A 27,586-nucleotide genomic window follows, 5' to 3' on the forward strand; every position below is an offset into this window, starting at 1 on the left:
CTGGGGTCGGGTCGCGGGGGCAGCAGGTTCAGGAGGGAAACCCAGACTTCCCTCTCCCCAGCCACTTCAACCAGCTCCTCCGGTGGGATCCCAAGGCGTTCCCAGGCCATCCGAGAGACATACTCTCTCCAGCGTGTCCTGGGTCGTCCCCGGGGCCTCCCACCTGTGGGACATGCCCGGAACACCTCCCCAGGGAGGCGTCCAAGAGGCATCCGAACCAGATGCCCGAGCCACCTCAGCTGGCTCCTCTCAACGCGGAGGAGCAGCGGCTCGACTCTGAGTCCCTCCCGGATGACCGAGCTTCTCACCCTATCTCTAAGGGAGAGCCCGGAAACCCTGCGGAGGAAACTCATTTCGGCCGCTTGTATCCGGGATCTCGTTCTTTCGGTCACGACCCACAGCTCGTGACCATAGGTAAGGGTCGGAACGTAGATCGACCGGTAAATCGAGAGCTTTGCCTTTTGGCTCAGCTCTTTCTTCACCACGACAGACCGATACAGAGTCCGCATCACTGCAGACGCTGCACCGATCCGCCTGTCGATCTCCCGCTCCATCCTACCCTCACTCGTGAACAAGACCCCAAGATACTTGAACTCCTCCACTTGGGGCAGGATCTCATCCCCGACCCGAAGACGACACTCCACCCTTTTCCGACTGAGGAGCATGGTCTCGGATTTGGAGGTGCTGATCCTCATCCCAACCGCTTCACACTCTGCTGCGAACCGCTCCAGTGAGAGTTGGAGGCCCCGGCCTGATGAAGCCAACAGCACCACATCATCTGCAAAGAGCAGAGATGCAATGCTGAGGCCACCAAACCGGAACCCCTCAACGCCTCGGCTGCGCCTAGAAATTCTGTCCATAAAAGTTATGAACAGAATCGGTGACAAAGGGCAACCTTGGCGGAGTCCAACCCTCACCGGAAATGAATCCGACTTACTGCCGGCAATGCGGACCAAACTCTGGCAACGGTCGTACAGGGACCGAACAGCCCGTATCAGGGGCCCGGTACCCCGTACTCCCGAAGCAACCCCCACAGGACTCCCCGAGGGACACGGTCGAACGCCTTCTCCAAATCCACAAAACACATGTGGACTGGTTGAGCGAACTCCCACGCCCCCTCAAGGATCCTGCTGAGGGTGTAGAGCTGGTCCACTGTTCCACGGCCAGGACGAAAACCACACTGCTCCTCCTGAATCCGAGATTCGAGCTCCCGACGGACCCTCCTCTCCAGCACCCCCGAATAGACCTTACCAGGGAGGCTGAGGAGTGTGATCCCTCTGTAGTTGGAGCACACCCTCCGGTCCCCCTTCTTAAAAAGGGGGACCACCACCCCGGTCTGCCAATCCAGAGGCACTGTCCCCGATGTCCACGCGATGTTGTAGAGGCGTGTCAACCACGACAGCCCCACAACATCCAGAGTCTTTAGGAACTCCGGGCGGATCTCATCCACCCCCGGGGCCCTGCCACCGAGGAGCTTTCCAACCACCTCAGTGACTTCGACCCCAGAGATAGGAGAGCCCACCTCAGAGTCCCCAGACTCTGCTTCCTCAAAGGAAGGTGGAATTGAGGAGGTCTTTGAAGTATTCCCCCCACCGCTTCACCGAGTCGAGGTCAGCAGCACCTCATCTCCACTATACACAGTGTTAATGGTGCACTGCTTTCCTCTCCTGAGACGCCGGATGGTAGACCAGAATTTCCTCTAAGCCGTCCAAAAGTCGCTTTCCATGGCCTCACCAAACTCCTCCCATGTCCGAGTTTTTGCCTCAGCAACCGCCAAAGCCGCGTTCCGCTTGGCCTTCCGGTACCTGTCAGCTGCCTCCGGAGTCCCACAGGCCAAAAAGGCCCGATAGGACTCCTTCTTCAGCTTGACGGCATCCCTTACCGCTGGCGTCCACCAGCGGGTTCGAGGATTGCCGCCGCGACAGGCACCGACCACCTTACGGCCACAGCTCCGATCGGCCGCCTCAACAATGGAGGCGCGGAACATGGCCCATTCGGACTCAATGTCCCCTGCCTCCCCCGAGACAAGGGAGAAGCTCTGCCGGAGGTGGGCATTGAAACTCTTTCTGACAGGGGATTCCGCCAGACGTTCCCAGCAAACCCTTACAATACGTTTGGGTCTGCCAGGTCGGACCGGCATCTTCCCCCACCATCGGAGCCAACACACCACCAGGTGGTGATCAGTTGACAGCTCCGCCCTTCTCTTCACCCAAGTGTCCAAAACATGTGGCCGCAAATCCGATGACACGACTACAAAGTCGATCATCGAACTGCGGCCTAGGGTGTCCTGGTGCCAAGTGCACATATGGACACCCTTATGCTTGAACATGGTGTTCGTTATGGACAAACCGTGACGAGCACAGAAGTCCAATAACAGAACGCCGCTCGGGTTCCGATCAGGGGGGCCGTTCCTCCCAATCACGCCCCTCCAAGTCTCACTGTCATTGCCCACGTGAGCGGCCGTTCCTCCCAATCACGCCCCTCCAGGTCTCACTGTCATTGCCCACGTGAGCGTTGAAGTCCCCCAGCAGGACGAGGGAGTCCCCAGGGGGAGCGCTCTCCAGCACACAGCCCGAAGAGGATACGTGGGTCCCCCTTCCCACGGGCTCACCACCGGTGGGAGGGGCCAAAGGGGTCGGGTGCAGAGTAGGCTGGGTGGCAGCCAAAGGCGGAGACCTTGGCGGACCGATCCCCGGCTACAGAAGTGGCTCTCGGGACATAGAATGTCACCTCTCTGGCAGGGAAGGAGCCCGAGCTGGTGTGTGAGGCTGAGAAGTTCCGACTCGACATAGTCGGACTCGCCTCCACACACGGCTTGGGCTCTGATACCAGTCCTCTCGAGAGGGGTTGGACTCACTTCCACTCTGGAGTCGCCCACGGTGAGAGGCGCAGAGCAGGTGTGGGCATACTTATTGCCCCCCGGCTCGGCGCCTGTATGTTGGGGTTCACCCCGGTAGACGAGAGGGTAGCATCCCTCCGCCTTCGGGTGGGGGGACGGGTCCTGACTGTTGTTTGTGCATATGCACCAAACAGCAGTTCAGAGTACCCACCCTTTTTACAAGCATTCATGCACTGTTTAAATACATCACCGACCAGCAAGAAAAAAAAATATCAACGGGAGAGTGAGCAGCCAAATTGAAATGCCCCGAATGAGGACACTTGAATGGAGGACCCCAGAAGGCTTCGGTGTTGTACCACCAGTATCTCCACCTACCATAGCTGAGCTGCAAAAAACTGAAGTCAGCCGACGTCTTGGTATGTCATTTACATATGGACGGCATTGCACACTACATTAACTTTTTGTGTGAAGCAATACGGAATGGTCACATGTACAAGCACCATTTGTTTTACACAGGACCTGCTGACCAGGTGTCTGAAGCCATGGAGTGACTCCTCCCACCCTCACTTTCCTCAGCAAGCCTTTGAAGAATATGATATCATCGTTGACATAACATAACATGTACTTGTGCAGTCAAGGAGCATGTCAAACTTAATAAAACCAGCAAACATTGAAGTGACTTCATTATTACTGCAGTTTGTTCACACAATCAATGGACAACCCTTCTTTAGTTTTGCCCCAATAACATCATAGAGTAGGCGAAAAGTAGTGTTACAGATCATACTATGTGTTCGGGAGAGTTTGAGGAATGTTGCAATGTTAATGGGGGACAATGTCAGCACAAAAAAAAAAAAAACATCATGGTATTGAGATAATCAGATATTTTAGCTGTGTACAACACATACCTACTCTGTAACACTACTTTTGGCCCAAACCTGTATGTCTATTTTCCATATATTGAAATGCACAGTGTATTGGTAAATTTCTGGAACAACTGCAACTCATGTACCTCATTATATTCTAACAGCATTTTTTTTTTTTAGTTAATATGTTCATTTCATGTAGACTTTCATTTTACTTTATTTTATTTATTCATTTTCATGTACTGTACCTTACATTCATTGGCCAATGAAGAATTCCTTGTCATTGCAAGCATTTATAATAATTCTCCAGGCTTTTGATGTTTTACATTTCTGGTCATGTAAAATAGTGTTAGGTTAGGTGTCGAATGAACACTGCATGTTGACGCCAAAGGAAATAGTATTTTTTAGTTATTCAAAATGTACAAATTAACACACAACAACAATATACAAGTTATACAAACTACAACAACCAGTGTCAGACATGGAGTAATTATATGACAAAAAAAAACCTTTGTATTGTCCTCGAGGATCTGGGAAAGTATCACTTATTTGCCACAAGTCCACCAAGGTACTGCAGTCTGGGATCCAGGTACAGGAAATCATGGTGGTGCTGATGTGCCAGAATGTGTCAAAAAGTATTTCTTGGTGTCAGTCTATCAGCTGGACTTGGATATCTTCATGTTACTCCATGGTCATTTCCTGTACGAGTCTCTGCAAGAAGGTAACAATTGTATGTCAGATGAGGTACCAAACAATGAACTGAAAGTCACTGAGTCAATGAAGTACATTATTACATGAGCAAGACTATTTGTGAAAGCCATGTAAATTACTGCACATCAAAGTACAAGGAAGCTGTTGTATCTTCAATCAAAACTAAATAAGTTGCTTTGTGATATTTATTAGGTAAAATTGTTCAACATGGTGACAAATCGATATCTGAGTAAAGGGTTTCAAATGTTTTTGTAAGCAGCACTTTTCTGAGTGGTTAGTAGCAACAAGACACGGGGGGAATTACGAGTCTGAGTTGCAGATGTGTAGTTCAGTTAACACCATTATTTTGTACGATATGCTAAACAAATCAGCAAACGATGTAATCGAAATACCACATATTCCAAGCAAAGGTGTGTTTTGAGCCATTCACATGCATGCTCGAATGGATTGTTTTTCTATGCTGACATAATTGTACGTTACGAGACACCGCGTTCTCTTCTTCGTCGTCACCCTCGCCCCCTCCTCGCCCTCTTTGAGATGGTCCAAATGTCTATAAAACATATAACATAACTGTGTGTTCTCTGTTGCATGGTTTAGTTGCACTAACAAATATGAACATAGATAGCCATTAGCATTAGCTGACGTACAATATTTCCTAACAATGCAGACAAAAATATTATTTCTGAAATTAAATGACTAAATCACAAATTTAGGGATCTGTACAGTATGTCTAACAAATGCAATTCACTTACATCATCACTCGAGGGAATACCAGAAGTCGTCTGGTGAAATTGGTGGTAGGCTGGCGAAGTATGGTCTCTCTGGGACGCCGTAGTTCGTGTGCTTAAAATCATTTCATTATCTTATTTGACCGATAAATGGCAGTCGTGAGCTACTAAATATTTATTTATACTTTAAATATTTATTAATTTTGTATTGTAAGTGCCTTTTTCCACAAAAACAGCATGTGGGCTACAACTGCCTTTTCCCCTTCTTCTTCATTTCTAATTTAAATAAGATCGATTTTTGGATATTAATATTGATTTGATTAGATTAATAAATGAGAATCTTGATTCTTTTATGAATCGATTTTTTGGCACACCCCTATAATTTACTATTAAAAATGTCATGAATTGATACGTTAGCACGTCTGCCTCCCAGTTCTGAGGACTCCGGTTCGAGTCCAGGCTCCGGCCTTCCTGGGTGGAGTTTGCATGTTCTCCCCTGCCCGCATGAGTCTTCTCCGGGTACTCCGGTCTCCTCCCACATTCCAAAGACATGCATGGCAGGTTGATTGGGCACTCCGAATTGTCCCTTGGTGTGCTTGTGAGTGTGGGTGGTTGTTCGTCTCTGTGTGCCCTGCGATTGGCTGGCAACCAGTTCAGGGTGTACCCCACCTACTGCCCAGAGCCAGCTGAGATAGGCGCCAGCACCCCCCACGACCCTTATGAGGAATAAGCGGTCAAGAAAATGGATGGATGGATGGATGAATTGATACTGATTTTTATTATACTTTATCTTTTTATTTATTTTCTTATTGTTTTATTATCTTCTTTTATCTTTTTTTTTTATTTTTGTCTTTTTTTTCATAATCTTTTTTTTTTAATCTTCTTGGTAATAAAGCAGCTTGTGTTTGATTACACAGAGGTAGATTATTTATTTATTATTTATTATTTATTTAAATGACTGAATGAATATTTTTAATGACTGAAAGGTGTTTGTATGTTTGTATGTGAATGTTTGTGGGAACGGAGAGAGATAAAGAAAAGGGAGAGAAATGAAAGAAGTGAAATGAATAAAAATAATAACTGAACCAGCCAGACACACAAAGCTCTGAACCTAAAATCGCCCCTGATTGTACACTCAACCAGCACAGAGCATTTTGGATGACCAAAGCAAAACAAAAACAACTATACTGAAGAAAAAAAAAAGCAAAGAAGTAATTATCTTACTAAATAATTGTGCAATAATTGTAGACAACACGTGTCCTCCTTTGGGACCAGGGACAGGTGGGGGGTTCAAAATAAATAATTCAATTAACTTTAAATAAAAACAGAAACTTAAAAAAAAAAAAAAAAAAAAAGTTTCTTGCATGTATGCTACTTTTTAAATATATTGTAAAATCCCACGGATACCCCAATTTGAGAAGCACTGATGTCGGGAAATGGCGGAATTGTATCAGTAATTGTACAATTCGCCCAGTTTGTAAAGACTGTTTTGCCAGACTGAAAGTAAAATTTAGAGTATACCCACTTCACCACTGTGTTTAAATAAAGTGTAGTGAGAGTAAATTGCGTGGCAATACGATTAGTCAGCACTCAGTAACTGCCAGACGAATCACATCTAATGTAAAAAGAGTCAAAGGAGAGTTGATTCGTCTGGACTTACTATTTTCGGAACCATGCTCAAGCTCGGGTTAGCTTGTTTCATTCACATGTCAGAAGTGGTGGCGAGGTTACACTGGACTCGAAGACAATTTATTCTATTTTTGAATGACACGGAATTGCACTGGAGAAAATAGACATGCTATTAATATTATAATATATGTGTAAGGCATACCTTTAACGCGACGCGTTATTCCTTCTCCAACTTAGTTTTCCTTTTCTTCTTATTCGTCTTGTTCCTCTGTAAAGCGAACTGCAAGCATTACATTATTGCCATCTGCCGGACTGGGGTGGGTCCCGGACCTGCGGTCAGGCACAGGGAAATGCACGGGAACCTTTTTTTTTTAATTTTTTGTTAAATTTTATTTATTTATTTATTTATTTAACATTGATTTTACATTGATTGAACATAGAACAATGATGCAAATACCAGTAATAAATGGTAGCTCAAATAGTTTTTTTGTTTTTATAGGAACACATTAGCACGTCAACTGACAATATTTCGTCCCATCGCAGTAAATTGATTTGAGTAAATATTAGTTTTCCTTCTTGCATTATGTGCTATTTGACCTCCATTCTTTTATATTTATCTTATCTAATGTATTTTTATCTTCTTTTATCTTTTTTTTTATTTTTGTCTTTTTTTCATAATCTTTTTTTTTATCTTCTTGGTAATAAAGCAGCTTGTGTTTGATTACACAGAGGTAGATTATTTATTTATTATTTATTATTTATTTAAATGACTGAATGAATATTTTTAATGACTGAAAGGTGTTTGTATGTTTGTATGTGAATGTTTGTGGGAACGGAGAGAGATAAAGAAAAGGGAGAGAAATGAAAGAAGTGAAATGAATAAAAATAATAACTGAACCAGCCAGACACACAAAGCTCTGAACCTAAAATCGCCCCTGATTGTACACTCAACCAACACAGAGCATTTTGGATGACCAAAGCAAAACAAAAACAACTATACTGAAGAAAAAAAAAAGCAAAGAAGTAATTATCTTACTAAATAATTGTGCAATAATTGTAGACAACACGTGTCCTCCTTTGGGACCAGGGACAGGTGGGGGGTTCAAAATAAATAATTCAATTAACTTTAAATAAAAACAGAAACTTAAAAAAAAAAAAAAAAAAAAAAAAAAAAGTTTCTTGCATGTATGCTACTTTTTAAATATATTGTAAAATCCCACGGATACCCCAATTTGAGAAGCACTGATGTCGGGAAATGGCGTAATTGTATCAGTAATTGTACAATTCGCCCAGTTTGTAAAGACTGTTTTGCCAGACTGAAAGTAAAATTTAGAGTATACCCACTTCACCACTGTGTTTAAATAAAGTGTAGTGAGAGTAAATTGCGTGGCAATACGATTAGTCAGCACTCAGTAACAGCCAGACGAATCACATCTAATGTAAAAAGAGTCAAAGGAGAGTTGATTCGTCTGGACTTACTATTTTCGGAACCATGCTCAAGCTCGGGTTAGCTTGTTTCATTCACATGTCAGAAGTGGTGGCGAGGTTACACTGGACTCGAAGACAATTTATTCTATTTTTGAATGACACGGAATTGCACTGGAGAAAATAGACATGCTATTAATATTATAATATATGTGTAAGGCATACCTTTAACGCGACGCGTTATTCCTTCTCCAACTTAGTTTTCCTTTTCTTCTTATTCGTCTTGTTCCTCTGTAAAGCGAACTGCAAGCATTACATTATTGCCATCTGCCGGACTGGGGTGGGTCCCGGACCTGCGGTCAGGCACAGGGAAATGCACGGGAACCTTTTTTTTTTTTTTTTTTTTTGTTAAATTTTATTTATTTATTTATTTAACATTGATTTTACATTGATTTAACATAGAACAATGATGCAAATACCAGTAATAAATGGTAGCTCAAATAGTTTTTTTGTTTTTATAGGAACACATTAGCACGTCAACTGACAATATTTCGTCCCATCGCAGTAAATTGATTTGAGTAAATATTAGTTTTCCTTCTTGCATTTATGTGCTATTTGACCTCCATTCTTTTATATTTATCTTATCTAATGTATTTTTTCAATCTATTTCATTATTTATTCAATCTTAAAGTATCCTGCTTTTATACTTAGGTTTATTTACGGTTTTGCAATCTTAGCCCATACATTTTGTTATTTAAATTACATCTTTAATATTTTCTTGCCAATGTCTCCTCAGAGGTGACAGTGCACTATGAAGTGCGGAGGGTCGTGCGTATTGCAGAAAATAATTACTATGATGATGATAATGAAATGATGCAATTATTGCCTGAGATGTGACATTTCCTCACCAATATGTTCTGTACTCAGCCTTAGGTTATTAGGTAACTACGAATTTATTTGTAACCTGCATGTGTGTCTCATGGACTATTGATATAAATATTAATCAAAGGTAATGGCCTACTACCGTAAAGTCAAAACATTTATTATAACCTAATACTTAAGAAACTCACAAGTTAACTTAATCAACTACAGTAGCACATTTTACTTTTTCTTTAAAGATGTCAAATTCATTAACAAATCAATGAATGACACGTGAATGAATGAATGCACAACTTTTCTTTATATGTTCAGAATTTTCTTCCTTTATCCACAAAACAACAACAACAAACAAGTCTGAAAGGGTTTCACAGCACACCTTTAATCCTAGACAAGGGAAGACCAGAGATCAATACACTAGAATAGCCACGGTGAGATGTAACAAAACACATGAATTATGACCTGTGTGTCACTAGCGGATCAAATGGGATGGCGCTTATTGATTTACGGAGGTGAAAGAAAAAACAAAAACAATTCTAGTAACATACTTGATGTGCATTTGAAAAGAGAGTTGAATCAAATACGACAAAGATGTTCTTTGCTGTGTCACTTTGAGTAATAGTAAATTTATGAAGACACAGAGTAGTGTCTTTTAATCAGGTCATCCAGTGTTTGTTTTTGAGAGTGTTAAACTTTTGTTTAACACCTGTGGAAAATAAATTGTGAAGCAAAAATGAACATTTCATTAGAGCTGGTAAAAACATGAAACTCTGTGTTGCGTAGCTTTAATTTAAGGCCTTACTGTCAAGCCACTGGAAATGTGCCTGTCTCCTGAAGCTGACAGTGGAGACTGTTTTCCTGAATGCAGTGCACACGACGGCGAGTTTCAGGATTGCTCCATCTCCTTCAATGAGGACCACTTCTTTAAGTATGTCTGACAGGACACATACTGGCAACTGTAAAATATAGGTCAGGCACAATAAAACCAAAATTTTAAGAGTGAGTGGGCAAAATCTGTCAAACACATAAACCTGGAAAATTTAAGTAAAATGTCTATTACAATAAAACATTTACCAGATGCTTTGTTGAGCATAAAATATTAAATTCAGATTACCTGCAATATGAAGCACCTGTTGGCCTTTTCAAATTCAACCTTTGAGGAAAAAAAAAAACAATTAGTGAGCCAGTGATTAAGCAGGTACAAGCAAGCAAGCTTGTAGGTAGGATGATAAAATACTTGTTTCAAATAATCTGATTTTTCCACATGACTCAGTTATAAGTACCGGTACACTTGGTGTTACTGCCAAGCTTTCCACATGGCCTCGCTTTCTGGCCTTTGGGATCCTGAAAATTGGTTCCAGTGACCCTTGGAGCAAGGCTCTGGACTCATTGGTCCAGTATGCCAATCTTTGTCCATGGCTGTAAGTGATGTATTAGTGACATAAAAAAAAAGTTAACCAATGGGAAAGTACTTTAGTAAATTAAATTAGAAAGATTATATTACCCATCAATCTGGAACCGTTCCATCAGGCTGATGCACCACCATTTACGGATGTGTGCCATATCCCCCTAAAAGACATTATCTTAAATATCATGCTAACAACAACACACTTTCTGGTTTATGATTGGCCAACTATAAACATTGTTTTATAGGAAATTTAATTTATGATCAATTTCTGAACTTCCTTCTATGTCATTAAAATGAATACCCACCTCAGTGAACAAAAATGGCACACCTGTGCTCATGCTGAGTGCATACTGCAAAAAGCAAAGATATGTTCAAGCATTTAAGAATATATTACCAACAACATATTTAAACAGACAGAAAAATGTTTACCATCAAGATGAAAATGCCACAACTGTCGCCACTTGTTTGGTTTGGAAAGCCCTGTTTATGAAGATATTAAAGAACAAATATAGCAGTCTTATTGTAAAATCAATGTCTTAAAATACAATCCAATGTACTTAGATGTACCTGAATATCTCTGCCAAACTTAATTGTCCACTGGCCTGGATTAATGTGATGAGCTAGGTTACTGTAAAAATCATCAGAAATAGCAAGGCTTCAGGGCTTTAACAAGAGTATACCTTATATAGCCATTGAACGAGGCTAACCTTTAAAACAGCCTTTGAACGAGGCTTGAAGATTCAAACATACGCATGCCCAAATTAGAATTCATAGTACTGTCAATCGTGGCGGCACGGTAGTCGAGTGGTTAGCACGTCCGCTTCCCAGTTCTGAGGTCTCCGGTTCGAGTCCAGGCTCGGACCTTACTGGGTGGAGTTTGCATGTTCTCCCCGTGCCCGCGTGGGTCTTCTCCGGGTACTCCGGTCTCCTCCCACATTCCAAAGACATGCATGGCAGGTTAATTGGGCGCTCCGAATTGTCCCTAGGTGTGAGTGTGGATGGTTGTTCGTCTCTGTGTGCCCTGCGATTGGTTGGCAACCAGTCCAGGGTGTCCCCCGCCTACTGCCCAGAGCCAGCTGAGATAGGCGCCAGCAGCCCCCGCGACCCTTGTGAGGAATAAGCGGTCAAGAAAATGGATGGATGGATAGTACTGTCAATCAGACCTGACAGATGTGAAGCAATGGTTAAAAATGAAGTTTTGTGGTAGATCAGACCAAGCTGTTTACTTGCATTTTGTGGATACTATGAATACTTTTGAATTCATGCAGAACAAGCCACAGAACAGGGCTGATTGTTATGTTGCAAAACCTAAAGATGGTATGGAAATTAGGGTCGCCAAAGCCATCTGGTTTAAGTGAGTCCAGCAAATACAGTTCTTTTTGTGCTGGCTTCAGTACCTGCAAATCGTTTTCAAAAGAACATACATTACATACAGCAGAAACTGTAAAAATGTTAATAATAATAATAAAAAAAAAAAAATCTTCAATTGCTGAAAGCATTCAAAATAGACTCACGCAAAGTAAATAGTGATCTGCTTTTCCAGGTTGTCGACTCCAGGCAGGAATGATTAGTAAGTGTTTGGAAATTATGTCACACTGGCATTTTAAAGAAGTGAATTTGCAAAGATGTATGTCAAGCTATGTCAACAAATATAGACGATCACAAGTAATAAGAACCTACAGGAAGAGCATCTGTTGGGTCCACTTGTTTGTCCTTCCATGTTGGAACAACATACATGTCCACAATGTGGATGTCGTTTCCCTGCATTGATTTTCAAAAACAACCAACCAACCAACCAAACAAACAAACAAACAACGACAACAACAATAAAAAAAAATATCTATCATGGAAAACAGAATTAAACAGCAGCTATGTTTAACTATTTAGAATACCAATACATTATTTTGAGGAAAAACAGTAACAATAAGATAACTATAAGGGCCTACTTTTACAAATGCAGATTTTAATACATGACAAAACCATACGTGTATTTTGGCAGCTTCTTCAATGAGCTTGAAGCATGCCTTTCCAATCTGCAACAGAGTGTCAGAAGTACCGTGAAGTACTATGTGCAGTCTTCTGTAGCCCAAAACAATATATTTTTAAAATACTTACATTGGATTCCATATACTGAGGAAGACCCAAGCTCCAGAAGTCTTGCCGTGTTAGACAGATGTCCCCATCCTTGACAAGAATCTCTGCCCCAGAGCGTTTCTTGTCAAGCACATAATCGAGCTACAATTATATTGAGAAAAAAATACATAAAACACAGTGAAATCGAAACAATACGTATTCAAAACCTAAATATAAGTGCACACATACACAGTATATTGTACCCACCATCATGTCTTGAATAGGCTTGATAGGTTTCAAATATCCCAGGCCAAGCCAATAGTCGTGGTCATGTAGAGATTCATGTAGGAGTAGTTTACCAGAAATTGGCACCTGCTCAACTATTGGTGATTAAAGAACACTTTACAATAATAATCCTTTTTGAAAACAAAAAGTGACATCTTGAGTATAGTTAGGTTTTGTTCTTTACCGACATAGCCCCTGGCTATGACCTAAACAAAACACATTTAATTATGTGCATACCTTGGAGGCTGTCACCTTGGAGACTGTCACCTTGGAGACTGTCACCTTGAGGAATTAAGAAAACATTATTATGCAAGTATTGCAGATCAAGTTTTCTACTGCAGTGTGTCTTTTTAACAGCAATTATAATACCTCTCAACTTCGGCCTGATGAATGGCTTCAGGTGTGCAACATTTATGCTTTGTTTCAGGAGAGCCCCAGTTGTGCTTGAAAGTGTTGCCACCCCTTTCTCTGAAAGTGACGCGATTATGTACGGCCCAGACCAGTTTGCCTCCAATCGCCCTCCTTTTCGGCCTTCCTTTTTCTTGTTTGCTTTCAGGACCTCATCACCAATTTTAAGGTTAAAAGCTTTCACATTCAGTCTTTTTTTTATTGTCATACGACTTCTTCTGTCTGGCCTGTGCGTTTTGAATGTTCTGGTAAACCTGAGAAAATATGAAATGGTTTAGATGTCATAGTTAGCGTTTTTAGATGCGAGCATTTCCATTTTCTCATCACCTTTGCATGCAGATTGGCAACTTCTGCAATTTTGTCCTCCAGCTGTTCTTCGGTTTCATTGACCACCACAACACCTTTGTCACACCCCTCTTCTTGAGTGATGTTTATTACACCTGGTGTGCGAGGGTGTCTTCCAAAAAGAGCACAGTATGGTGTGTATTTTGTTGATCGCTGTTAGACACACACAAAAAAAGGACAAATCGATATAATTTTACAGTTGCTCTGTCTTTGTGAAACTGGTTCCATCAAACATTCTATTACAATTATTACCTGCTTCGATGTGTTAATAGCTGCCACAATTCCCCTTAGATGGACATCTCAATCATTCTGATCCTCCCCGCAGTATTTAGAAAGTGCAGCCTTTATGTTGGCATTGGTGCGCTCGTCCTGTCCATTGGATTGGGGATGGTATGCTGAGGTAATGCAGTGTCTGACTCCCAAAGCCTCAAAAACACCATGGTTGACCTGCAGGCATGACCCCATCTCTTCAAAGATTCAGTATGATTCATTCCAAATATTATATGTCACTAATACAACGTTTGTTTTCAAATATACAACTGGACCTCATTTACAAATTCTCGCCCTTGGTCAGTAATGATCTTCTCAACAAGTCCAAAGTCAAAGAGAATGTTAACAATTTTTTTTGACACCTCAATGGCAGTTTTAGTGTAAAGAGGTTTAGCTACAACCCACTTGGTGAAAAGGTCTGTGGCTGTCAAAATGAACCTGCAATATAAAAATGCAGATAGTTCAAACCATCTGTTACATCCATAACAGCCATGTTCTATGTTCTTTTCACCCAAATATTTTGCATTTATCAATTTCAAATGTACCCACTCACTGATTCACTCACTCACTCACTCACTCATGCTACCTTTTGCCCTTTGTGGTGGTCGGAAGGGGACCAATTAGATCTATCCCAAGAACACTCCATGCTTCCTTCACTTCAATTGGATGAAGGACAGGTGCAACCGTTTTTATTTTTTCATGCCTCTGACAGCGAGGACACTCATCAACCTTAAAAATAAATTAATTAATTTCTGCTAGTTTCCTCACAAGTATAGTGTATATTTGGAGCAAAGTAGGGACTATATATTTACTATATATTTACTGAGTGAGATGCAGCAAAAAAAAATTCATCAGATTTAAGGAAGCAGCTACAATGAGCATAGCTCATTTTGCCATGAGAATTATACCAGTCGAATTAAGTCACCCCAAAATTATGATAATGATAATGATAACAACAACAACAACAACAACAACAACAACAACAACAATAATAAAATAATAATAATAATAATAATAATAATAATAAAACTAACAATTTACCCATTTTTTAACATCTTCACTGAGGGTTTTCCAGTGGTAGGATGCTAATACTTTTTCCACTGTACGGCGTCTTCCTGGATGACCCCCAGTGCCCAGATTGTCGTGGCAGATGGTTAAAATATCTCTGACTTGTGACTGATACACGATCAATCGGAGCTTGCCCTTGAATCTGTAATATAACTTATCATCTAAAGTCGAAAAAAACAATTACTGAGGGTACGCGTAGTTAAATAAATAGGTGCAGCTGAAGAACTAAACGGCTTCCATTTGTTGTAAATAAAAAAAAAGAAAAGTCAAAACGTTACTTACTTTGAATTGTGTAGGATTTTGACGCGGTACGAATCCTTGCCTTTCGGGTCGCCGAACACTTTGATGCAGAAGTGTATGGCGTTAGATTTGTGCCACAATTCCGTGCGTAACAAAATGTGTTTCGTACGTACAAACTGTGTTTCGTACGTACCAAAAATGTGTTTCGTACGTACAAAATGTGTTTCGTACGTACCAAAAATGTGTTTCGTACGTACAAAATGTGTTTCGTGCGTACAAAACAGTCCTCGCGCACGCTTGCTTCGTCTCTCCTCAACACGTACGAAACTTTGATTTACGCTTGCAATGCAAGGGTCGAGGCGTAATATTTGTGCCACAATTCTTAACCAATCAGGAGTCGGACAGGAGAGCAAATCCTGATTGGCTGTTTAATATCCAATCAGGCAGAACTTTGACAACGTGTCGTCACGCCGCGTTGCATCATGGGCGCTTCTTCGATTTTTTTTTTTTTTTTTTTTTTTTTTTAACAAGAACTCGGTCCTTTCCTGTTTGAATTTTTGTCTGTATTTCTGCTGACTTTTATTTACTTAATAGAAGTTTTGTTATGTTACGGGATGAATCAGCTCCTAACTGCTTTCCTGCTTAGCGGAAGAAGGAGGGAAAACAAGTTTTAGCGCTCATGGTGATGTTGGATGACGGCATAAAATAGAAGAAAAAAAAAAGAGAAGAGGCTAACCTGCTACTTACGTTTTCATTATGGTAAGTTACAAAATACTGTACTGTATTTAAGTCAGTAAATCTTATAGTTTTGTCCTCTTTTGATCGTGCTACTATCATTACAATCTTAAACAATGCATGCCATCATGAGTGGCGTTGTATAAGAAGTAGAAAAGAAAATGTTAGACCATACATTTTTCTTTAGTAATTAGTGCCTGGTACCACTAAAGGTATATCGTGAATAATAGAAAACATTGAATACCTAAGAGCACTGTGTTTGGCAGTCCAATGCCATAGTTATTGACGTAAGAATTGAATTCATTTTGGTTACAAGACAACCATACACCATGACTAGCAGCTGTTGAAATAAACATGTTTGCCCAAAATAATTGTTTTACTAATGTGAGAAACATGGTTGATCTTGTCATTTTTCCATAACAACAGATAGACAATTAAAAATCTGAGCGCTAACCTTGGGTTTTGTTTTTATTACCAGGCAACAAAGATGACAAAGGACACAGAATGCACCTGATGACACCACAACAGAAGTGTCAAAAACACCACGAGAAGCAGAAGATGAAGAAGTGGAGTGGAAAAAATATTGATATCGTGCTATCGGCCCATGCAATATGCATATAACAGACATGCAATAAGTTTCATATGGAATTTTATGCTTTTATCTGAATTTGACCAGTCAGCCACTTGCTAAAATGTGCACCACCATCCACTAGTTGAACATTATTGAAGTCATTACAATTAAATAACTGAATACATTTTACTGCATGAGAAATATCATTTGTTCATTAGATAATAAAATCATTATCAGTCATTTCTTTAGATCCATATTAAATATTGCAATATCTATTGCTATATTCAGCAAAATCACGTATTGCATGATTTTCCAATTTTGTGCAGCCCCAATTCCTGACGTTTTTGAGCCAGCTGATGAGACCAATTTGACTTTGTCATTAAAATGTCTTTAGGAAGAGTCAGAACGTGAAGCTTGAGCTTGACAGCAGAGAAATCAAGAGCTCCTGAAGAATGACAACATTAACATTGGACTATCATAATTTGAAGTTCGAATAGTTGTAATGGCCTGTTTTGCAGCATACCAAATCAAACATTTTTAAAATATTTTTTCTCCTGTAAGTTGTCGACACTTTTACTGAACTTATTTAAATGTGTCTTGCAAACAGTATCATTGACAATTAGAATAAAAAGTGTCACACACACACTGTATTCGGAACAACCTGTAAACAATAACCAAAATACTATTGCAGGTACAGTGCCAATGCAGTACATGACACATTTATGGTTTCAAGATTAAAGTGCGGAAGTGCACACACTGCACATTTGCCCATCATTGACCAAGAAGACCTCAGAGTACTGTACTCACGATGATGTATTGAGAATGCAAGACCCAAGAGGTTCCACAGATGAAAATATATTACACAGTGTATTTGTAATTGACACTTAATGATGCATTATCGATCAACAAACAGCAAACTGTACATTTTGTTTTTAAATCAAATGAATCGTCCTCAGTTACAGTGCATCTTTGCAGTTTTTATTTCAAGTTTTACACACAGTAGGCATGGTAGACTGCTATTGTGGAGCCATCCATCGCCGTCCCATCCATCTCAGCTGTACTCTCTATCCTTAGACATCGTATTGATGACTGTGACCCGGATATAGAAACGATGCGCAATCTGGATTGGTTTACCTGGTAAATTGGAAACAAACAAAAGCTCAAGGTTATTAATTGTAAAATGTGAAACAATCATATCCATCCATCTTCATGTAGTTATGGGAAAACAATGTGACCATCCATGTTTCTACAGTTTCTTGTTCATGTTAAATGTCTAGTACAACTAAGGGTAACCACTTCATAACCTCTGCAGCTATAATGTGATGCTCTTTTGAGGGAGAACAGTCAGAAGACCTTTGCAATAATCAAGTCTACTGGAAATAAAAGCATGAGTCAGGTTCTTCTGGTATGGAGCATGCAACCCTTCTGTCGAAGTCTTTTAGGTGGTAAAAGGCTGCTTTAGTGATTTGTTTGAGATGGCATTTATGTGCACAAGTATACAGGTAATGACAACAAAATTAACTCGTGAATTGAATTCAAGAGCTGATATCTCGTAATTTTCCACGATTTTCATAACTAATCAATATCACTAACGTACTTAAATCAGTAACTATGGCATTGTGTTAAGAGTGCTTTTGGACATTCCATGTTTTTTTCTGTCTGTTAGTTACACGATATACATTTGGTGGCACTAGGCACTAAAAATGCATAAGAAAATAAATAAAGGGGGTGGCGATTTTTTTTTCTTCATCATAACTATGCACATCCATTGCCAATGTCGTGTATGTAACTATTACATACAATTTTGTTTGTCTTGGAAGCCTGTGTGTGATAGTGGCCAAGTTAAAAGATGCTACTTTTATGCTACTTACCGTAATGAAAATGTTGAAAGTAGTCTTCTATTCGACTGCGGTCAGGCCAGCCGCCACTCGAAAAGACGAAGTCAAGCCAGCCGCCCCAACGATTGTTAATACTGTGCATTACGGTAACGTGCCGACGTGCCCCTGCGTTGGCCACCTTCAAAATAAAAGCTGAGCAACACCTGGTTTATGGTTTAAAATAAAGAATCATAAAAAAACAACGGTTTGTTATTCCAGGACCAGACCAGTTCTAAGGGACACGACACCATCCCAGGTATCCAGCCAAAGTACTTTGAACAAAATCTGATGTTGCATTTCAAAATAAAACTCATTTGAACATTGCAATCTCGACTATAATCCCTGATTTAAAAAAATCATTAAAAATTCATGGTTTGTTATCCCAGGACCAGACCAGTTCTAGGGGACACTACACCACCCCAGGTATCCAACCAAAGTACTTTGAACAAAATCTGATGTTGCATTTCAAAATAAAACTCATTTGAACATTGCAATCTCGACTATAATCCCTGATTTAAAAAAATCATTAAAAATTCATGGTTTGTTATCCCAGGACCAGACCAGTTCTAAGGGACACGACACCATCCCAGGTATCCAGCCAAAGTACTTTGAACAAAATCTGATGTTGCATTTCAAAATAAAACTCATTTGAACATTGCAATCTCGACTATTATTGTTGATTTAAAAAAATCATTAAAAATTCATGGTTTGTTATCCCAGGACCAGACCAGTTCTAAGGGACACGACACCATCCCAGGTATCCAACCAAAGTACTTTGAACAAAATCTAATGTTGCATTTCAAAATAAAACTCATTTGAAAATTGCAATCTCGACTATAATCCCTGATTTCAAAAAATCATTAAAAATTCATGGTTTGTTATCCCAGGACCAGACCAGTTCTAGGGGACACTACACCACTCCAGGTATCCAGCCAAACTACTTTGAACAAAATCTGATGTTGCATTTCAAAATAAAACTCATTTGAAAATTGCAATCTCGACTATAATCCCTGATTTAAAAAAATCATTAAAAATTCATGGTTTGTTATCCCAGGACCAGACCAGTTCTAAGGGACACGACGCCATCCCAGGTATCCAGCCAAAGTACTTTGAACAAAATCTGATGTTGCATTTCAAAATAAAACTCATTTGAACATTGCAATCTCGACTATAATCCCTGATTTAAAAAAATCATTAAAAACTCATGGTTTGTTATCCCAAGACCAGACCAGTTCTAAGGGACATTACACCACCCCAGGTATCCAGCCAAAGTACTTTGAACAAAATCTGATGTTGCATTTCAAAATAAAACTCATTTGAAAATTTAAATCTCGACTATTATTGCTGATTTAAAAAAATCATTAAAAATTCATGGTTTGTTATCCCAGGACCAGACCAGTTCTGGGGGACACTACACCACCCCAGGTATCCCGCCAAAGTACTTTGAACAAAATCTGATGTTGCATTTCAAAATAAAACTCATTTGAAAATTGCAATCTCGACTATAATCCCTGATTTAAAAAAATCATTAAAAATTCATGGTTTGTTATCCCAGGACCAGACCAGTTCTAGGGGACACTACACCACCCCAGGTATCCAACCAAAGTACTTTGAACAAAATCTGATGTTCCATTTCAAAATAAAACTCATTTGAAAATTGCAATCTCGACTATAATCCCTGATTTTAAAAAAATCATTAAAAATTCATGGTTTGTTATCCCAGGACCAGACCAGTTCTAAGGGACACTACACCACCCCAGGTATCCCGCCAAAGTACTTTGAACAAAATCTGATGTTGCATTTCAAAATAAAACTCAATATGAAAATTTAAATCTCGACTATTATTGCTGATTTAAAAAAATCATTAAAAATTCATGGTTTGTTATCCCAGGACCAGACCAGTTCTAGGGGACACTACACCACCCCAGGTATCCAGCCAAAGTACTTTGAACAAAATCTGATGTTGCATTTCAAAATAAAACTCATTTGAAAATTGCAATCTCGACTATAATCCCTGATTTCAAAAAATCATTAAAAATTCATGGTTTGTTATCCCAGGACCAGACCAGTTCTAGGGGACACTACACCACCCCAGGTATCCAACCAAAGTACTTTGAACAAAATCTGATGTTGCATTTCAAAATAAAACTCATTTGAAAATGAAATCTCGACATTAATCCCTGATTTCAAAAAAATCATTAAAAATTTATGGTTTGTTATCCCAGGACCAGACCAGTTCTAAGGGACACGACGCCATCCCAGGTATCCAGCCAAAGTACTTTGAACAAAATCTGATGTTGCATTTCAAAATAAAACTCATTTGAACATTGCAATCTCGACTATAATCCCTGATTTAAAAAAATCTTTAAAAACTCATGGTTTGTTATCCCAGGACCAGACCAGTTCTAGGGGACACTACACCACCCCAGGTATCCAACCAAAGTACTTTGAACAAAATCTGATGTTGCATTTCAAAATAAAACTCATTTGAAAATGAAATCTCGACATTAATCCCTGATTTCAAAAAAATCATTAAAAATTTATGGTTTGTTATCCCAGGACCAGACCAGTTCTAAGGGACACGACGCCATCCCAGGTATCCAGCCAAAGTACTTTGAACAAAATCTGATGTTGCATTTCAAAATAAAACTCATTTGAACATTGCAATCTCGACTATAATCCCTGATTTAAAAAAAATCATTAAAAACTCATGGTTTGTTATCCCAGGACCAGACCAGTTCTAAGGGACACGACGCCATCCCAGGTATCCAGCCAAAGTACTTTGAACAAAATCTGATGTTGCATTTCAAAATAAAATGTTATAATTATGTTCGTCCACTGAAGACCTCTGAATCGTCTGTGTGTTCTTGATTTTTGGAGAGCAGTCCAGTCCTTTTGGTCTATAAAAAAAAAAGTTTGTTCAGAAGGCACTTTGATCCTTATGAAGCCATCTTCTGCAGATGTGGCAGTCTCGCTGTCGTTGTTAGTAGTTCCCTAAAGCCAATTAGGACAGAAAAAAAACAATAAAAATTATATATTAATATCCATCCATCCATATATCCATCCATCCATCCAAAGTTGCTAAGGGTCAGAACAAAGAATATTGAGGCCTATCACCGTTGACTGTGGGCAAGAGACAAGATACTACGAAGAATGGCCCACACTAAATCAGTTATTCACACTAACAATGTACCAGTACAGTGAAATATTCAAGCAGGTCAGTCCGCATGTTTGTAATGAGCAGGTACCAAAACTATGAAAAATCTCACAACTGCACAGAAAAGATAAATAATAAAAATAAAAGTATACCATATTGTGTTTTGTATTGTTCTTTCTTTGTTTCGTACATGCTTGTGAATATTCATCATTCAAATCCTGTTTACTCTTCATCTTAAAATGTCATACGCTATGTGCATTACAAACCGTGCATTTCTTTACATTTATTCAAGGTATGTAAAATATATATACTGGATTAATAAAAACTAAATAATGTTATATGAAGCATTTTCCTATGTGAAGGTGAATGAATGTATGTATGTTCCTAGTGCCTCTTGCACAATTTCAGCTTGGAAAGTCTCCAGCTTGGCATAAATAGGGAATAAGTTATAAAATAGAATGCATTAATATTAGACTAATAATGTATATTTGATTGCCTCAAACAAATCTTACATGCTCTGTTATCGGTGACTTGTCAATACTATCGGAGTATGCGTCACATGAATCCGACTTCTCCTTTGAAAAACAACAAAACTACATTTAGCATGTTAATAGAACAGATATAAGAATGTTCTTGCAGCACCTTTTGCGGTGATTTGTCATCGACATCAATTATGATGTTTTTTGTATATTGGTCCTCAGACAATTGTGAATCCTATTAAGTACAAACATTGGAACTTTACATTTTTATATTAAGACCACAAAAAAAAAAAAAAAAAAAAAGACAGCTGTTGCAGCAGTAGTTTACCTTTTCCGGTGATTTGTCTTCGACATCAATTATGATGTTTTTTGTATGTTGGTCCTCAGACAATTGTGAATCCTATTAAGTACAAACATTGGAACTTTACATTTTTATATTAAGACCTCAAAAAAAACAAAAAACTAAAAAAAGACAGTTATGTAAATATATATATATATATGTATATATATATATATATATACATATATATATATACATATATATATATATATATATATATATATATATATATATATATATATATATATATATATATATATATATATATATATATATATATATGTATGTATGTAACAAGGAGTAGTGTACCTGTATAGGTGATTTCTGGGTATCTTTAAGTACTGGTTGTTCAGAGAAGGTAAATGCACTCTAAAGATCGAAATATCAATGCTGTTAATTAGACAAGTATTGTTTTATTTGTTTTTTTGTTTTTTCAACAAAATTAGTAAAACAACTGACCTCATTCAGTTTGTATGCTCTCCGAAGTCTTTTACGATTGTTTCTATTGTTGGGAATTTCAAGTGACAAGCACATCAGTCCCCAGAATCCTTCCTCATCTGTGTGTATATCATTGTTGAGTTGTTGAACTTCAACAGCTGCTTGTAATATATCTGTAATTGTGACTTTTGTGGTCTGGTTCTAGAGAGAAATGTAATAGCACCGTTACACCAATACAACATCAATGGCGCTAATGTGTGTTTTGTAATATATAATCTAAACAAACAACTTACCCCAAACATCTTGAATAAGAAAAACTCTATTACACAAAGAACAAAAACAGTTATATGTTATACAAAAATTTACAAGAATTGACGCTATGATGAACATTTTCCAACAGCACAAAACAATGTTAGAAACACCTGTTAAGCTTGATTGTCTAATTTTAATGGACTATGTGCAGCAAGAACACGTTATTTGTTATTAGCTTGATTGTCTAATTTTAATGGACTATGTTCAGCAAGAACACATGTTATGTGTTATTATAATATATATATATATTTATATATATATATATATATATATATATATATATATATATATATATATATATATATATATATATATATATATATATATATATATATATTTATTTATATAAACATATACATAATTATAATAATATATATTATAATAACATAATTATGTCAAAATTGCTAGAATTAATCTGTACATACATACTTCATAATGAGAACATGAAACTAAACAGTTTCACTAAGAATGTGACTGTCTCTGCATGACAAAAGGGTCCTCATCAAAATTTAGATATTCATATATTTGGTTTCTACACTTAACTCCCTTTGAAATTATATATAATACATGGATATATAATACATGGAAATACCTCAAAAATTGACAAAGCTACAGCTATTTCAATGTTTCCATGTTGAAATCCCTACTTTTGACACAAACAGGTTTGGTCCTTGCATCGCAACCAGTATCTTGGAAAAAATCAGCCAAAGTTTTGCTCTTTTATTGTTGCTCCTTGTGATATTGTCTTGTTTAAATGAGGTCATAATAATTACCACCGAAGATAATTTGATTAGGTTTAATAATTTTGTGTGAATTAAAATATTTTATTTGGCATTTGCTGTGTCCTGTGACAACTTAGCTTATTAATATGGATGCTGTTCTCAAATGCATTTGGTCACAAAAAGAAAATTCAAATGTTTTAATGGTTCAACACATTTGTTTGTATCTATCTATCTATCTGTCTATCTATCTATCTATCTATCTATCTATCTATCTATCTATCTATCTATCTATCTATCTATCTATCTATCTATCTCAGCATAATACACAACACTATATATACTGTATGATTTAAAAGTCACAACAAATATGTGCATCGTGCATTTTGGGGCGAGGAGACTTGGTATTGGGGACCATTGTGATCATTTTTCATCATCAAATTTTACATTTATTAGCTAATTTTTTTATATGAATTTAATTTATCACACCTAAAACAGCATCAAATGAGAATCTGTGGTGATTTTCTGCGACTCGGCCAGACGGTTCATTATACGTGATGAAGTAGCGTGTGTCGTGTGATCTTTCATTGACGTGATAACATTGAGGAGAGATCACCACTTTACAATGTATTCCCATCCATCCATACATAAAGGCATTTTGCAAATTTTACATATACCCCGACTTGCTGCTGATCTCTGCTCTGGTGAAGGCTAGCTAAACTAGGCTACTAATTAAGGCCGAGACGCGCTGCTAGCCAAAGTTGGCTATAATTAAGGCCGAGTGGTGCTGCTAGTTAATGTTAGCTAAATTTACAATTGGCAGATCAAGGAGACTATTTGTAGAGAAATCTTAAAATTAACACCCCCCCCCCACCCCCCACCCACCACACCCCACCCCCAACGATCTATTTTCGTGTCTAGCAAATGTGCGGACTCTTTTGCCTGAGCGTCACATCATGATGTTTTGTTGCACACACATCCAAACAAAAATAAATAAATAAATACATAATAATAATAATTAAATAATCTTAATTGGTTCAGATTTTTTATTTAATAAAACACGTTTTGAAATAAATAAGCGCTTACCCTTGCTGTCTCTGATACATATTTGCTAATAAATCACTGACAGTGGTAATGAATAGGCAATTACTGTAGCTGCTGTCTGTTTAGAGGCAAACTAAAGACTGACGTTCTCAGATACAGTTGCAGAGTTTCACTTACCTCAACAAGGGGGTGTGGCTTGGTCTCCAACAAAGATTTCATTTCAATTTCATCAGTGTTTTATTATTCTGTCAACACTTGTCTTTGTATAAATTAGTATTTTCAACATCATTGATTTATGCTCAAGATAACTGTTTTATATAAATATCCTAAGAGATAAAAATAAAACTCAACCAGATGGATGGATGGATGGATGGATGGATGGATGGATGGATGGATGGATGGATGGACAGACGGACTGAACATTGATTTCAGGCAGTGGTTAATATAAACAATACAACCAAAACATAATTTTCCAATCAATACTCAATTAAAATCGAGGCACTCAGTGGGAAGAAAAAAAAAAGTACAACCCACATTCACATTAATATTAAGATGAGAAAAAATATTTAGATTAATGTCGAGATTTCATTTTCAAATGAGTTTTATTTTGAAATGCAACATCAGATTTTGTTCAAAGTACTTTGGCTGGATACCTGGGATGGCGTCGTGTCCCTTAGAACTGGTCTGGTCCTGGGATAACAAACCATGAATTTTTAATGATTTTTTGAAATCAGGGATTAATGTCGAGATTTCATATTCAAATGAGTTTTATTTTGAAATGCAACATCAGATTTTGTTCAAAGTACTTTGGCGGGATACCTGGGGTGGTGTAGTGTCCCCGAGAACTGGTCTGGTCCTGGGATAACAAACCATGAATTTTTAATGATTTTTTTAAATCAGGGATTATAGTCGAGATGTAACTTTTCAAATGAGTTTTATTTTGAAATGCAACATCAGATTTTGTTCAAAGTAGTTTGGCTGGATACCTGGAGTGGTGTAGTGTCCCCTAGAACTGGTCTGGTCCTGGGATAACAAACCATGAATTTTTAATGATTTTTTTAAATCAGGGATTATAGTCGAGATTGCAATTTTCAAATGAGTTTTATTTTGAAATGCAACATCAGATTTTGTTCAAAGTACTTTGGCTGGATACCTGGGGTGGTGTAGTGTCCCCTAGAACTGGTCTGGTCCTGGGATAACAAACCATGAATTTTTAATGATTTTTTGAAATCAGGGATTATAGTCGAGATGTAACTTTTCAAATGAGTTTTATTTTGAAATGCAACATCAGATTTTGTTGAAAGTACTTTGGCTGGATACCTGGGGTGGAGTAGTGTCCCTTAGAACTGGTCTGGTTCTGGAATAACAAACCGTTATTTTTTTATGATTCTTTATTTTAAACCCTAAACCAGGTGTTGAGTAGCTTTTATTTTGAAGGTGGCCAGCGCAGGGGCACGGCGGCATGTTACCGTAATGCACAGTATTAACAATCGTTGGGGCGGCTGGCTTGACTTCGTCTTTTCGAGTGGCGGCTGGCTTGACCGCAGTTCGATTCGGAAGTTAGCGTCCCCCCCAACGGTCATCCAACGGTCCCATGAGGGCTAAAACTTGTCTTCCGCTAAGCAGGAAAGCAATTGGGAGCTGCTTCACCCCGTAATATAACAAAACTTTTGTTAAGTAAATAAAAGTCAGCAGAAATGCAGATAAAATACAAACAGGAAAGCACCGAGTGCTAGTAAACAAAACAAAACAAAAAATCGAAGAAGCGCCCATGATGCAACGCGGCGTGACGCCACGTTGTCAAAGTTCTGCCTGATTGGATATTAAACAGCCAATCAGGATTTGCTCTCTTGTTCGACTCCTGATTGGTTAAGAATTGTGGCACAAATATTACGCCTCTACCCTTGCATCGCAAGCGTAAATCAAAGTTTCGTACGTGTTGAGGAGAGACGTAGCAAGCGTGCGCGAGGACTGTTTTGTACGCACGAAACACATTTTGTTACGCACGGAATTGTGGCACAAATCTAACGCCATATCGAGAATCGTCACTTTCCTTCAGTGCCCGTTGGCGCGGGTTCGCTCCTCCGCCTGTGAGATCCCATGTTGCTTACATGAAGTGACCTTGTGTGTGAGTGAGTGGTTTAAAAAAAAAAAAAAAAAAAAGTCTAGGCAAAGTAAATTTGTTTTTGTTTTGTTGAGCTTTGTATTCGTTGTTTCGTATTTGAAAGTATGAAATGAGTAAAAAATAAATAAATAAATAAATAAATAAAAAGTCTGAGCGATAAAACATTTATGTATTATTGTCGACTCTTGTATAACCCCTTGGAAGTGAATTTGTTTTTGTTTTGTTGAGCTTTGTATTCATTTTTTTGTATTTGAAAGTGTGAAATGAGTAATAAAAAAAATTGGTGAAAAAAATAAATAAATAAAAATACTTCCGCTTACCTTTTTTTAAATTATTATTGTTAACTTTATTGGATCATTTTAAACAATTTATACAAAGAACTTGAAAACACTTCACAAACACGTTATTAATATAAAAAAATAAAATAAAAATAAGCCAGGGGGATACTAGAATAAAAAAAAAAAATTTAAAAATAAAAAATAAAAATAAAAACAGAGCATGAAGCCGCAGTTCTCATTGCTTTCTTGTTTGTAGAACTCAATATTGTCTCAATGTGTTGTTCGGTTTCCAATTCAAAAACTAAAAACAAAGGTCTTGAATGACAAACTTTGGATTTGTGTA

At 38.4% G+C, this 27,586-nt stretch overlaps 1 protein-coding gene and 3 long non-coding RNA genes across 8 annotated transcripts in view; 1 reads left to right on the forward strand and 3 right to left on the reverse strand.

Annotated features, from left to right (window-relative positions):
- The window catches only part of setd3 (SET domain containing 3, actin histidine methyltransferase), a 412,972-nt gene extending 404,448 nt beyond the window's left edge, over positions 1-8,524 (reverse strand). Inside the window, exons 1-3 of one of the 5 annotated variants that reach the window (XM_077538338.1) lie at positions 8,421-8,510; positions 6,973-7,100; positions 4,212-4,413 (exon numbers count right to left, since the gene is read on the reverse strand). In XM_077538338.1, the coding sequence (XP_077394464.1) occupies positions 4,212-4,305 (94 nt within the window). In that variant the 5' untranslated portion in view covers positions 4,306-4,413; positions 6,973-7,100; positions 8,421-8,510. Of the gene's footprint in view, positions 1-4,211; positions 4,414-6,972; positions 7,101-8,420 lie in introns of all 5 variants that reach the window. The other 4 variants (XM_077538339.1, XM_077538341.1, XM_077538343.1 and 1 more) reach the window with 4 other exon arrangements.
- A 7,015-nt stretch (positions 8,525-15,539) lies between these two features.
- LOC144032208 (uncharacterized) lies at positions 15,540-16,873 on the forward strand. Its single transcript, XR_013287718.1, has 2 exons — positions 15,540-15,927; positions 16,382-16,873. It is a non-coding gene; the product is annotated as an uncharacterized LOC144032208 (long non-coding RNA).
- A 557-nt stretch (positions 16,874-17,430) lies between these two features.
- On the reverse strand, positions 17,431-18,443 carry LOC144032209 (uncharacterized). The gene is made up of 2 exons (XR_013287719.1): positions 18,346-18,443; positions 17,431-17,608 (listed from the first exon to the last, which is right to left on the reverse strand). It is a non-coding gene; the product is annotated as an uncharacterized LOC144032209 (long non-coding RNA).
- A 7,648-nt stretch (positions 18,444-26,091) lies between these two features.
- On the reverse strand, positions 26,092-26,605 carry LOC144032232 (uncharacterized). The gene is made up of 2 exons (XR_013287732.1): positions 26,310-26,605; positions 26,092-26,197 (listed from the first exon to the last, which is right to left on the reverse strand). It is a non-coding gene; the product is annotated as an uncharacterized LOC144032232 (long non-coding RNA).
- Between the last annotated feature and the right edge of the window lie 981 nt (positions 26,606-27,586).

The sequence above is a fragment of the Festucalex cinctus genome, chromosome 12, assembly GCF_051991245.1.
Source record: "Festucalex cinctus isolate MCC-2025b chromosome 12, RoL_Fcin_1.0, whole genome shotgun sequence".
NCBI classification, from domain to species: domain Eukaryota; kingdom Metazoa; phylum Chordata; class Actinopteri; order Syngnathiformes; family Syngnathidae; genus Festucalex; species Festucalex cinctus.